Source organism: Saccoglossus kowalevskii, chromosome 18 (assembly GCF_978046115.1).
Source record: "Saccoglossus kowalevskii chromosome 18, keSacKowa6.1, whole genome shotgun sequence".
NCBI classification, from domain to species: Eukaryota; Metazoa; Hemichordata; class Enteropneusta; family Harrimaniidae; genus Saccoglossus; species Saccoglossus kowalevskii.
In genome coordinates, this window is record NC_140658.1 from 32268352 (window position 1) to 32282887 (window position 14536).

Genomic DNA, 14536 nt, shown 5'->3' on the forward strand with positions numbered 1-14536 from the left:
AATTGATTGCAATATATAGGCCACGGTTAGAAAGGTGTGGAGTTGATTGCAGTATATAGGCCACGGTTAGAAAGGCGTGCAATTGATTGCAGTATATAGGCCACGGTTAGAAAGGTGTGCAATTGATTGCAGTATATAGGCCACGGTTAGAATGGCGTGCAATTGATTGCAGTATATAGGCCACGGTTAGAAAGGCGTGCAATTGATTGCAGTATATATGCCACGGTTAGAAAGGTGTGCAATTGATTGCAGTATATAGGCCACGGTTAGAAAGGCGTGCAATTGATTGCAGTATATAGGCCACGGTTAGAAAGGTGTGCAATTGATTGCAGTACATAGGAAACGGTTAGAAAGGCGTGCCATTGATTGCAGTATATAGGCCACGGTTAGAATGGCGTGCAATTGATAGCAATATATAGGCCACGGTTAGAAAGGCGTGCAATTGATTGCAGTATATAGGCCACGGTTAGAAAGGCGTGCAATTGATTGCAATATATAGGCCACGGTTAGAAAGGCGTGCAATTGATTGCAGTATATAGGCCACGGTTGGAATGGCGTGCAATTGATTGCAATATTTAGGCCACGGTTAGAATGGCGTGCAATTGATTGCAGTATATAGGCCACGGTTAGAAAGGCGTGCAATTGATTGCAATATATAGGCCACGGTTAGAATGGCGTGCAATTGATTGCAGTATACATGCCACGGTTAGAAAGGCGTGCCATTGATTGCAGTATATAGGCCATGGTTAGAAAGGCGTGCAATTGATTGCAATATATAGACCACGGTTAGGAAGGCGTGCAATTGATTGCAATATATAGGCCACGGTTAGAATGGCGCGCAATTGATTGCAGTATACATGCCACGGTTAGAAAGGCGTGCCATTGGTTGCAGTATATATGCCATGGTTAGAAAGGCGTGCAATTGATTGCAATATATAGGCCATGGTTAGAAAGGCGTGCAATTGATTGCAATATATAGGCCATGGTTAGAAAGGCGTGCAATTGATTGCAATATATAGGCCATGGTTAGAAAGGTGTGCAATTGATTGCAATATATAGGCCATGGTTAGAAAGGCGTGCAATTGATTGCAATATATAGGCCACGGTTAGAAAGGCGTGCAATTGTTTGCAATATATAGGCCACGGTTAGAAAGGTGTGCAATTGATTGCAGTATATAGGCCACGGTTAGAAAGGCGTGCAATTGATTGCAATATATAGGCCACGGTTAGAAAGGCGTGCAATTGATTGCAGTATACAGGCCACGGTTAGAAAGGCGTGCCATTGATTGCAGTATACAGGCCACGGTTAGAAAGGCGTGCAATTGATTGCAATATATAGGCCACGGTTAGAAAGGCGTGCAATTGATTGCAGTATATAGGCCACGGTTAGAAAGGCGTGCAATTGATTGCAGTATATAGGCCACGGTTAGAAAGGCGTGCCATTGATTGCAGTATATAGGCCACGGTTAGAATGGCGTGCAATTGATTGCAATATATAGGCCTCGTTTAGAAAGGCGTGCAATTGATTGCAGTATATAGGCCACGGTTAGAAAGGCGTGCAATTGATTGCAGTATATAGGCCACGGTTAGAAAGGCGTGCCATTGATTGCAGTATATAGGCCACGGTTAGAAAGGCGTGCCATTGATTGCAGTATATAGGCCACGGTTAGAATGGCGTGCAATTGATTGCAATATATAGGCCTCGTTTAGAAAGGCGTGCAATTGATTGCAGTATATAGGCCACGGTTAGAAAGGCGTGCAATTGATTGCAGTATATAGGCCACGGTTAGAAAGGCGTGCCATTGATTGCAGTATATAGGCCACGGTTAGAATGGCGTGCAATTGATTGCAATATATAGGCCTCGTTTAGAAAGGCGTGCAATTGATTGCAGTATATAGGCCACGGCTAAAATGGCGTGCAATTGATTGCAATATATAGGCCACGGTTAGAAAGGCGTGCAATTGATTGCAGTATATAGGCCACGGTTAGAAAGGCGTGCAATTGATTGCTGTATACAGGCCACGGTTAGAAAGGCGTGCAATTGATTGCAGTATATATGCCACGGTTAGAAAGGCGTGCAATTCATTGCAGTATATATGCCACGGTTAGAAAGGCGTGCAATTGATTGCAATATATAGGCCATGGTTAGAAAGGCGTGCAATTGATTGCAATATATAGGCCACGGTTAGAATGGCGTGCAATTGATTGCATTATATAGGCCACGGTTAGAAAGGCGTGCATTTGATTACAATATATAGGCCACGGTTAGAAAGGTGTGCAATTGATTGCAGTATATAGGCCACGGTTAGAAAGGCGTGCAATTGATTGCAATATATAGGCCACGGTTAGAAAGGCGTGCAATTGATTGCAGTATATAGGCCACGATTAGAAAGGCGTGCTTTTGATTGCAATATATAGGCCACGGTTAGAAAGGCGTGCAATTGATTGCAATATATATGCCACGGTTATAAAGGCGTGCAATTGATTGCAGTGTATCGGCCACGGTTAGAAAGGCGTGCAATTGATTGCATTATATAGGCCACGATTAGAAAGGCGTGCAATTGATTGCAATATATAGGCCACGGTTAGAATGGCGTGCAATTGATTGCAATATATAGGCCACGTTTAGAAAGGCGTGCAATTGATTGCAGTATATAGGCCCCGATTAGAAAGGCGTGTAATTGATTGCAGAATATAGGCCACGGTTAGAAAGGCGTGCAATTGATTGCAGTATATAGGCCACGGTTAGAAAGGCGTGCAATTGATTGCAATATATATGCCACAGTTAGAAAGGCGTGCAATTGATTGCAATATATAGGCCACGGTTAGAATGGCGTGCAATTGATTGCAATATATAGGCCACGGTTAGAATGGCGTGCAATTGATTGCAATATATAGGCCACGGTTAGAAAGGCGTGCAATTGATTGCAATATATAGTCCACGGTTAGAAAGGCGTGCAATTGATTGCAATATATATAGGCCACGGTTAGAAAGGCGTGCAATTGATTGCAATATATAGGCCACGGTTAGAAAGGCGTGTAATTGATTGCAATATATAGGCCACGGTTAGAATGGCGTGCAATTGATTGCAATATATAGGCCACGGTTAGAAAGGCGTGCAATTGATTGCAATATATATGCCACGGTTAGAAAGGCGTGTAATTGCTTGCAATATATAGGCCACGGTTAGAAAGGCGTGCAATTGATTGCAGTATATAGGCCACGGTTAGAATGGCGTGCAATTAATTGCAGTATTATAGGCCACGATTAGAAAGGCGTGCAATTGATTGCAATATATAGGCCACGGTTAGAAAGCCGTGCAATTAATTGCAGTATATAGGCCACGGTTAGAAAGGCGTGCAATTGACTGCAATATATAGGCCACGGTTAGAAAGGCGTGCAATTGATTGCAGTATATAGTCCTTGGTTAGAAAGGCGTGCAATTGATTGCAGTATATAGGCCACGGTTAGAAAGGCGTGCAATTGATTGCAATATATAGGCCACGGTTAGAAAGGCGTGCAATTTATTGCAATATATAGGCCACGGTTAGAAAGGCGTGCAATTCTTTGCAGTATATAGGCCATGGTTAGAATGGCGTGCAATTGATTGCAATATATAGGCCACGGTTAGAAAGGCGTGTAATTGATTGCAGTATATAGGCCACGGTTAGAAAGGCGTGCAATTGATTGCAGTATATAGGCCACGGTTAGAAAGGCGTGCAATTGATTGCAATATATAGGCCACGGTTCGAATGGCGTGCAATTGATTGCAATATATAGACCACGGTTAGAAAGGCGTGCAATTGATTGCAGTATATAGGCCATGGTTAGAAAGGCGTGCAATTGATTGCAGTATATAGGCCACGGTTATAAAGGCATGCAATTGATTGCAATATATAGGCCACGGTTAGAAAGGCGTGCAATTGATTGCAATATATAGGCCACGGTTAGAAAGTCGTGCAATTGATTGCAATATATAGGCCACGGTTAGAAAGGTGTGGAGTTGATTGCAATATATAGGCCACGGTTAGAATGGCGTGCAATTGATTGCAGTATATAGGCCACGGTTAGAAAGGCGTGCAATTGATTGCAATATATATGCCACGATAAGAAAGGCGTGCAATTGATTGCAATATATAGGCCACGGTTAGAAAGGCGTGCAATTGATTGCAGTATATAGGCCATGGTTAGAAAGGCGTGCAATTGATTGCAGTATATAGGCCATGGTTAGAAAGGCGTGCAATTGATTGCAGTATATAGGCCACGGTTAGAAAGGCGTGCAATTGATTGCAATATATAGGCCACGGTTAGAAAGGCGTGCAATTGATTGCAATATATAGGCCACGGTTAGAAAGGCGTGCAATTGATTGCAATATATAGGCCACGGTTAGAATGGCGTGCAATTGATTGCAATTTATAGGCCATGGTTAGAAAGGCGTGCAATTGATTGCAGTATATAGGCCATGGTTAGAAAGGCGTGCAATTGATTGCAGTATATAGGCCACGGTTATAAAGGCGTGCAATTGATTGCAATATATAGGCCACGGTTAGAAAGGCGTGCAATTGATTGCAATATATAGGCCACGGTTAGAAAGTCGTGCAATTGATTGCAATATATAGGCCACGGTTAGAAAGGTGTGGAGTTGATTGCAATATATAGGCCACGGTTAGAATGGCGTGCATTTGATTGCAGTATATAGGCCACGGTTAGAAAGGCGTGCAATTGATTGCAATATATATGCCACGATAAGAAAGGCGTGCAATTGATTGCAATATATAGGCCACGGTTAGAAAGGCGTGCAATTGATTGCAGTATATAGGCCATGGTTAGAAAGGCGTGCAATTGATTGCAGTATATAGGCCATGGTTAGAAAGGCGTGCAATTGATTGCAGTATATAGGCCACGGTTAGAAAGGCGTGCAATTGATTGCAATATATAGGCCACGGTTAGAAAGGCGTGCAATTGATTGCAATATATAGGCCACGGTTAGAAAGGCGTGCAATTGATTGCAACATATAGGCCACGGTTAGAATGGCGTGCAATTGATTGCAATATATAGGCCATGGTTAGAAAGGCGTGCAATTGATTGCAATATATAGGCCACGGTTAGAAAGGCGTGCAATTGATTGCAATATATAGGCCACGGTTAGAAAGGCGTGCAATTGATTGCAATATATAGGCCACGGTTAGAAAGGCGTGTAATTGATTGCAATATATAGGCCACGGTTAGAAAGGCGTGCAATTTATTGCAATATATAGGCCACGGTTAGAAAGGCGTGCAATTGATTGCAATATATAGGCCACGGTTAGAATGGCGTGCAATTGATTGCAATATATAGGCCACGGTTAGAAAGGCGTGCAATTGATTGCAGTATATATGCCATGGTTAGAAAGGCGTGCAATTGATTGCAGTATATAGGCCACGGTTAGAAAGGTGTGCAATTGATTGCAATATATATGCCACGATAAGAAAGGCGTGCAATTGATTGCAATATATAGGCCACGGTTAGAAAGGCGTGCAATTGATTGCAGTATATAGGCCATGGTTAGAAAGGCGTGCAATTGATTGCAGTATATAGGCCATGGTTAGAAAGGCGTGCAATTGATTGCAGTATATAGGCCACTGTTAGAAAGGCGTGCAATTGATTGCAATATATAGGCCACGGTTAGAAAGGCGTGCAATTGATTGCAATATATAGGCCACGGTTAGAAAGGCGTGCAATTGATTGCAATATATAGGCCACGGTTAGAATGGCGTGCAATTGATTGCAATATATAGGCCATGGTTAGAAAGGCGTGCAATTGATTGCAATATATAGGCCACGGTTAGAAAGGCGTGCAATTGATTGCAATATATAGGCCACGGTTAGAAAGGCGTGCAATTGATTGCAATATATAGGCCACGGTTAGAAAGGCGTGTAATTGATTGCAATATATAGGCCACGGTTAGAAAGGCGTGCAATTTATTGCAATATATAGGCCACGGTTAGAAAGGCGTGCAATTGATTGCAATATATAGGCCACGGTTAGAATGGCGTGCAATTGATTGCAATATATAGGCCACGGTTAGAAAGGCGTGCAATTGATTGCAGTATATAGGCCACGGTTAGAAAGGCGTGCAATTGATTGCAGTATATAGGCCACGGTTAGAAAGGCGTGCAATTGATTGCAATATATAGGCCACGGTTAGAAAGGCGTGCAATTGATTGCAATATATAGGCCACGGTTAGAAAGGCGTGCAATTGATTGCAATATATAGGCCACGGTTAGAAAGGAGTGTGGTTGATTGCAATATATAGGCCACTGTTAGAAAGGCGTGCAATTGATTGCAGTATATAGGCCACGGTTAGAAAGGCGTGCAATTGATTGCAGTATACAGGCCACGGTTAGAAAGGCGTGCAATTGATTGCAATATATATGCCACGATAAGAAAGGCGTGCAATTGATTACAATATATAGGCCACGGTTAGAAAGGCGTGCAATTTATTGCAATATATAGATAGGCCTGTCTAACATTTACTGGTGACTAAATATGCAAATAACATTGATATTTGCAGCAATGCTCGAAAGGATATGTCAAATGGAATACAAACATACAAAAACATTGATTGATATTTGTATGGAGAACCAAATTCAACAAATCCTCAAAGACAGTATCAGTTAGAAGACAAGTATCGTTACTCTTGTTGCATTTCCATCTGCCTTCTACTAAAAAGGTCTGAGATAGTTCACAGCAACCCTGATTACAATCAAATTGATTGTAAATATAGAAAATACGCCGAGTAGAAATAGCACATTGGAGTCTGCCATGCTTAACATTTCTAATGTACTAGTAACAATGTCACATTCTAAACAGTGCCTACATATTAAAGACAACGTTCAGTCATTTACTGCCAGGTCAGTGAACTATAGACATGGAGCTCTGTACACATGCAGTAGTGGGGGAATATGTCTACATATAGTTTACATTAAAACATATTTCAATTATATTCATTTTCTCTAAAATGACGAGTGGTAAGTCAGCATAAACTTATACAAAATGCAAAGTACACACATTCATTTACATTTTAGGTGTATTTGAATTTTAGTTTTCTGTCACTATCAAAATAAGTCTTGGAAGTTTGTTGGAGCTTAACGCCGTGACTAGACAGGAAATTACTTACAGATCTACATATTCATGAACTTATCACTTTGCCCATACGTGTATACAAATTGGTGTTCTTTGGTGGAAAGTCAGTTGATGAGAATGTTTGAGAGGGGGCTGTGAAGGTTAAGTAGTGAATGACTTGTTTGTTTGTTCATGGTATTCTAGTGCTTGGCAATGCCTTTAACAGTGCATTTTTTATTCTGTATTTAGCAAACACCACATTTTAAATATGAATCCAGCAAGTGTCGTTGTTTTGTTCGTATTCAACATCTATAATGCTATTTTTATTTCATTCATTCTTAGTAACATTTCTCCATGTGTTTTACTCTGGTGTGCAAGATACAAATATGTAGAATTAGAAATATCCCAATTTGTTATTTGTGCCACAAGTAGTTGGCATATGATGCTATAAAAACCGATAAGCCATTCAATTCACATAAAGTATACAGCCAGTAGCAATCTCTGCATACGAACATTTGGAATTAAATCTGCATTGGTTTCATCAGGTTTATTTGCTTTCCATTATGGCATTTACGATTGCAAATTTACACTTAATTATACATACGATGCTAGAATAGTTCAAAAACGGTACAGTGAGTGGGAGTAAGTGAATTGTGTTACTATCCTATCTTGGGGGGGGGTGTTAAGACCATTCAATAATTTGGATATCTCTGTGACCAGTGGCTGTTCTTAACATTACACTAGACTGATACAGAGACCGATGTTTACATAACTTGAATGTTATCGTGGCATAAGTGTATGTAGCCAGAGTACAAAGATGATATGATATTTACTGAATTACGTGACAGACTGAACATTCCCTTTTTGTTTTAGAAGGTCATCATCTGTCATTTCACGCATGTAAATCGGCGTAATTAGAAAGTAGCGTGACTAATATGAACATAAATTAAGTGAATACGATTTGACCAGTGTCTTGTACAACCAGATGGCTCGGCAGAGAGTGAGTTATGTTGGGGTTAGAAAGAAAAATCACGTCTAAAAAATAAATTACAAAACAATTGATAAAAGTCACACGTATATTTGAACTATGGTGTAAATACTTGTTTTTTATTATATAAATGACGTCATACCTAATACTTTCTCAAACCCGTCACTTTAGTTTAGACGTAGGGATTATGCGGTTGAAATGTTTGAGAGATTTGAGAGGTTTGAGAGGTAGCCTAATGCGTTCTATTTCAAGAATGACACATTTATGTTTCCGTGTTCATACACCGTAAAATATACTTAATTGAAAAGAGCATGATATAAAATGTTGAAAGAGACCGAGTAATGTCACGTGGGTAACATATAATTACGTGATTCGTGTATGCATATACCTAAGGCAGTATTTTAAATTATAGGCAAACTTCATATTAAGCTACAAATTCTCAAAGTAAATTACGTAAACCACATATACAGATGTTAAAGTTTGCGTGTTTATTGTTACATTATTAATACTTATTAAGTTGCAAGATAGATAATATATTTGAACATGTTTAAATAATTGCGTTTGATATAGCATTAATAATAATAATATGATACAATATTCTGTGAAATAATTCAATTCAAATTACATATACGTATATGTAAATCTAGGCACATGCGCGTTCGCGCTTTAGACTGTTTCATTGATCGAATTCTGCTGTGTTCGCTACCATGGCAACGTGTTTGTTTGATAATAAATCATAATAAATATCATGCAGATGGTCTTGAACGACTATTGATTCTTCAGTATAAACTGGTGTAAATTATATTCGTCAGAAATTATTATTTTCATTGCTTAGCGGATCGAACCCATTGGCTAAGCAGTTATAGTCAAGGTTTAAAGGTCAAAGAGCAGAGCAAAGGGCGACAAATCATTAAAAAAAAATTCAAAATCAAAATGAAAAAAAAAATATTTTCAAAACTGAGGACTGAGAAAATACAATTTTAAAGTGGCAATAGTTGTAAATTTGATATTTTTGTTTAGTTATAGCCACATAAAAATGACCGATTATTACCGAAATATTGTCAATATCTCATAAAATGCGATGTGAAAACTTGTTTAAATTGGCCACGTTGTACAGACCATGGACAATTATTACGCACGACGCAGACTAACGTAAAATGTAAATATATTTCAAAAGTAAAAGTGAAATGTACAAATTGCATTTGTATTTGTAATTTTCATTCTCATTTATCCTTTTTGACTCCCGTGTGCGAAGCACAAAAAGGAGTCTTTGCAGTTACCCTGTCTGTCTGTATGTCTGTATGTATGTATGTCTGTATGTATGTATGTATGTCACTTTTTTTGTTCCACCGTTATCTCAAGAACCACTAATCAAATTTCAATGAAACTTGGCACATGTATGCTCTGAACTAATGCGCAGATTTTATTAGTTTTGGGTAAAAATCTGTTAATATTATTAATTACCTAATTTACGTAATGATTAATCAATTTTCGGCTTTTCCACTGATATCTCAAGTACTAATCATAACATTTCAATAAAACTTGGTACATAGATGTCATATGACACTGCACAGACCTGATAGTGTTTAGGGTAATATCATTACATATTAATTACCTAATTTGCAAAACTAATTAATTTTCAGCTTTTGATATTTTGAGTAGTAATGATCACATTTCAATGAAACTTGGTACATAGTTACTTGAGGACTGTGCAGAGACCTAATTAGTTTTTGGGTAAATATTTGTGCATATTAATCACCTCATTAGCATAATAATTAATATTTGTTTGGTTCTAATTACATTTCAATGAAACTTGGTACATTGTGCAGACCTTATTAGTTTTACACTTAAATCTGTTCATATTAGTTACCTTATTTACATAATTAGTTTTCTGCGTTTCCATCAACATCTCAAGTTCAAGTAATTTTGAATTAATTTTTAATGTGTCTCCAATACTCCCAGCACACGGGAGTTCTTTCTAAGCTTTCTTTGATTAACTTTGATATCGATTTAAATTGTGAAACAAAATATGTTTAAATGCAAATAAAAATTATAAATGCGTTAAATAGGGAAAAAAATAGACAATACCTTTCAAATACATGCCGTTTACATATGTATGTACCTTTTCTAATTCCACTCTAAATAAAGATTTTCTTTTCTGTACGATTTACATTGACATCCATGACGTATGGGCACGATTTACATTGACATCCATGACGTATGGGCACGATTTACATTGATATCTATGACGTATGGATAAGATTTACGTGACATCCATGACGTATGGGCACGATTTACATTGATATCTATGACGTATGGGTACGATTTACATTGACATCTATGACGTATGGGTACGATTTACATTGACATCTATGACGTCTGGGTACGATTTACATTGACATCTATGACGTGTGGGCATGATTTACATTGATATATATGACGTATGGTACGATTTACATTGACATCTATGACGTATGGATACGATTCACGTGACATCCATGACGTATGGGCACGATTTACATTGATATCTATGGCGTATGGGCACGATTTACATTGACATCTATGACGTATGGTTACGATTTATATTGACATCTATGACGTATGGGCACAATTTACATTGACATCTGTGACGTATGGGCACAATTTACATTGACATCTATGACGTATGGGCACGATTTACATGAATGACGTATGAGTACGATTTACATTGACATCTATGACGTATGGGCACAATTTACATTGACATCTATGACGTATGGGCACGATTTACATGAATGACGTATGAGTACGATTTACATTGACATCTATGACGTATGGATATGATTTACATTGACATATATGACGTATGGGTACGATTTATATTGACATCTATGACGTATGGGTACGATTTACATTGACATCTATGACGTATGGGCACAATTTACATTGACATCTATGACGTGTGGGCATGATTTATATTGACATCTATGACGTGTGGGCATGATTTATATTGACATTTATGACGTATGGGCACGATTTACATTGACATCTATGACACGTATGGGCATGATTTATATTGATATATATGACGTGTGGGCATGATTTATATTGACATCTATGACGTGTGGGCATGATTTATATTGACATCTATGAGGTATGGGCATTGTCATCAAACATTTCTCTAGGTTTGTCACATACATTTCTTAATGAGGTTTGACACAACTTCAATGGAAAAAGGATTTCAAACTAATAGTAAATGATTTGTTAAATTAACGCTCTGTTCTTTCTTTGTTTCAGGCATTTCAGTAACTGTCAGCATACTCACACTAACTGCCATGAGTATTGAACGCTACCTCGCGATAAAACATCCAATGAGGGCACGCCGAATATCCAAAGTTAATCTCATTCGTAAAGTCATTGTTGTCATTTGGATCCTTGCGCTTGTGATTACGTCACCGATACTCTATGTAAAAGAGGTGCTGCGCCACCAAGTGTTCACTGTTGATGTATTTACGTGTACAGAAGTATGGCCTAACGGTGAGATATCACGCATGGCATATAGTATGGTACTCCTGATGTTTATGTACGTCCTTCCTGCTGGTTTAATATTTACTGCATATACCCTGATTGGCCGACGTCTGTGTACTGAAGAGAAGAGACTCACTCGATCGGCAACCAGCTTACCCTATAACCAAAAATGCAGAAATCAGCGAAATTACGTCACGTCTGTGCTCAAAGGAAGACGAAAAATCGCCCGGATGTTGCTTGTTGTGGCCTTTCTATTTGTCATATGTTGGCTTCCATACAATGTGCTGACGGTGTGGAGAGATTTCCATATTGGAAAACCAAGTGATTCCGACGTTAAAATTGTCATCTCAATAATGCCGTTTGCATCCTTACTCGGACATGCCAACAGTGCGTTTAATCCAATCGTGTACTCATTTCTGCATAAAAGTTTCCGAAAGCATTTCAAAACAGCATTCCAGTGTGGAGTATCACGTGGACCACCGGTGAGTGTAGAAATGCTACCAGTTTAGTTTCATGGTCAAACAGGTTACTGCATGAGAAGCCTAGTTAGGTCCACATGTGTCTCTTCTCTATTCGTTTTCTCTCTCTGCATATTAAGATGAATGAATGTAGATAACGTGCTTTTATCTTGCATACATCCTTAATCACTTGTAATTATTTTAGTTTTACTTTCGCCTGTCCATATTTCATAAGCGTTTATCCAGCTTTCTTCAAATATATCCTTATGATTGTTCTCTTCGTTGTATTTTTCAGTCTAACCACTACCTTCCCAATAGAATGCGACCCTCAATCAGCCGTAGCACTAGCACTAGCCAAAGTACCCGATGGTCGCAGGTCAGCTGGTCGCGCAGTATGGCTGCCTTGAGGGAGCGTGTTAATTCCAGGCGGTCTGGAGGCAGGGTGTTAAACACTAGAAAAACGTCATTTAAATCTATGTGTACCAATAGCACTCATAGTAATGGATTGCATCAAAGCTACGTGCTTCAGTACAATTCAAGACAAATGCGTCGAAAGAGACAAATAATCATTATGCAGCGACCTCTCGCGCTTGCATCAACCATCACCGAAGAAAGTTCTAACTGCCAATCAAGTGTATCAAGAAGAAGTTCAAATGCTCATTCATATGCCATGAATAAATTACATGTATTAAAAGAGGAGACAAATCAGGAGAATGACACCTCTCCAAGTACCTGCATCAGGATGCTTTTGCGAACGGAAAGTGCCCCAGCCTGCTACGACGAAGTTCCTGAATTACAAGTCAACGGTGAACCCAGAATGGAGGAAGATGACAGTGTACACAAAGTTGAAGTCGGGGAGAGCGATGATAATGATAGCGTGTTCACTCCATCAACATGTGCAGATTACAATGTAACTATCAGGAAAGATTCATTGCTGAGTTCTACACGTAACCAATTTACCAACACAGACCAGATCATTGGGAGCGACGACGACACTGATGACATCTACTGTCATGCTGAAAATATGACACGTCAGAATGCTAATTTGCATCATTTAACATTGGAAGATAATGTTATAGAAGAAGATGAGACTTCGTTTTCGGGTGACCTTGACTTAGGTCCAGCTGTGATTACCTTGAATCGATCGCCGAGAGTTCCTGTCAGGACAATTATCTACAAGGCATCAAGTGTATAAATTAATGTGTGGTTCACAGATAGTTTTAAAACATGATTCTTTCTATATGACATGTATTTTTGTTTAACGGAGGTGATGTGTTTGACTTTGTCGAAACATTACAACTCTGCACATGAAGGACTTGCTCACAGTGATGCAGTATTGCAAGTACTCACTAAGGTTTCTGGATATCAATGTAATAATAATTACAATAGTGGTTCAATATTGTATACATGCACGCTATATATTTGCATGTTTATGGCAACCTGCCATATTTGGATTAGTGAGAGAAACTGCATTCAATTATTTAATCAGGCCACAATCGTTATTACGTAATTCTCAGATGCGGTCGATAGTATTTTGTTTTGTATCTGGTTGTTTGAAGCTCAGTGCCAATGCATGTGACAATATATGTATAAATCATATTGCAGTGGTGAACAAGAATGCCGAATAAATTTACATTTCAAACACATGAACAATAAATGTATTTAGTTAATGTGGTTTAATTGCAGAACACGGCGTCCTTCAAAATATAAACTTGCCTCATTGTTGTACGACAAACGTTTCACATGTCATGGTGATGGAAAGATGTCATCGTTAAATACTTTAGCATTCCTATAAGTACTTTTCATTGTCAATGTATTCAGCTCTGTTACACTTCACATATCACAACTATTGTTTTCTTACTTTTTATTATACATTTTAAGTTGTAAGCGTTTATTAAAGAAATAAATTTGTCTTATTGGAAAACTGTTTCAACTAATAGATTGACATATAAAGAGTTTAATTTCGCCATCACTTACACACAGTTTTAAAAACTATGAATTACTATTAGGAAATGGCAGAGTTTTTATACTGCATGTGTATATGACATGGAAAGGCAATTTTGTATCTAATAACAACATCTAAAACTACGTACATGTTTAACACTATAAATTTTACATCCGTACAATATGTGAACTTGTGACATCAAGTTTGATTTGTCACATGCATGTGCCATGTATGTTTCGTCAGCAATTAGTCGTATTAATTGACACCACCACGCTATTCTGTTTCCATGGCAACAATATTGTCAACGTTGCTAATCACATTGTACTTGCACATATATGAATGTTGTGTAATGTAATGAATGTAGCTAATTCAACGGTTCAATTGTGGCTATACGACCTATATGTATTCGTGGTTTCATTCAGTATGTCTATTTTTCAGTCTCTATCGAATATATAAACGCATTACATGGTAAATGTATGTCCCTGCTACTCACTAGTCACATGCCCAAGGCCATTACATACAGTATA

At 38.5% G+C, this 14536-nt stretch overlaps 1 protein-coding gene across 1 annotated transcript; it reads left to right on the forward strand.

Annotated features, from left to right (window-relative positions):
- The first annotated feature begins 11378 nt into the window (after positions 1-11378).
- LOC102803910 (uncharacterized) lies at positions 11379-13988 on the forward strand. The gene is made up of 2 exons (XM_085492702.1): positions 11379-12088; positions 12360-13988. The coding sequence occupies exons 1-2, from the start codon at positions 11414-11416 to the stop codon at positions 13257-13259; spliced, it is 1575 nt and encodes a 524-aa protein (XP_085348828.1). The 5' UTR covers positions 11379-11413; the 3' UTR covers positions 13260-13988.
- Positions 13989-14536: the final 548 nt, after the last annotated feature.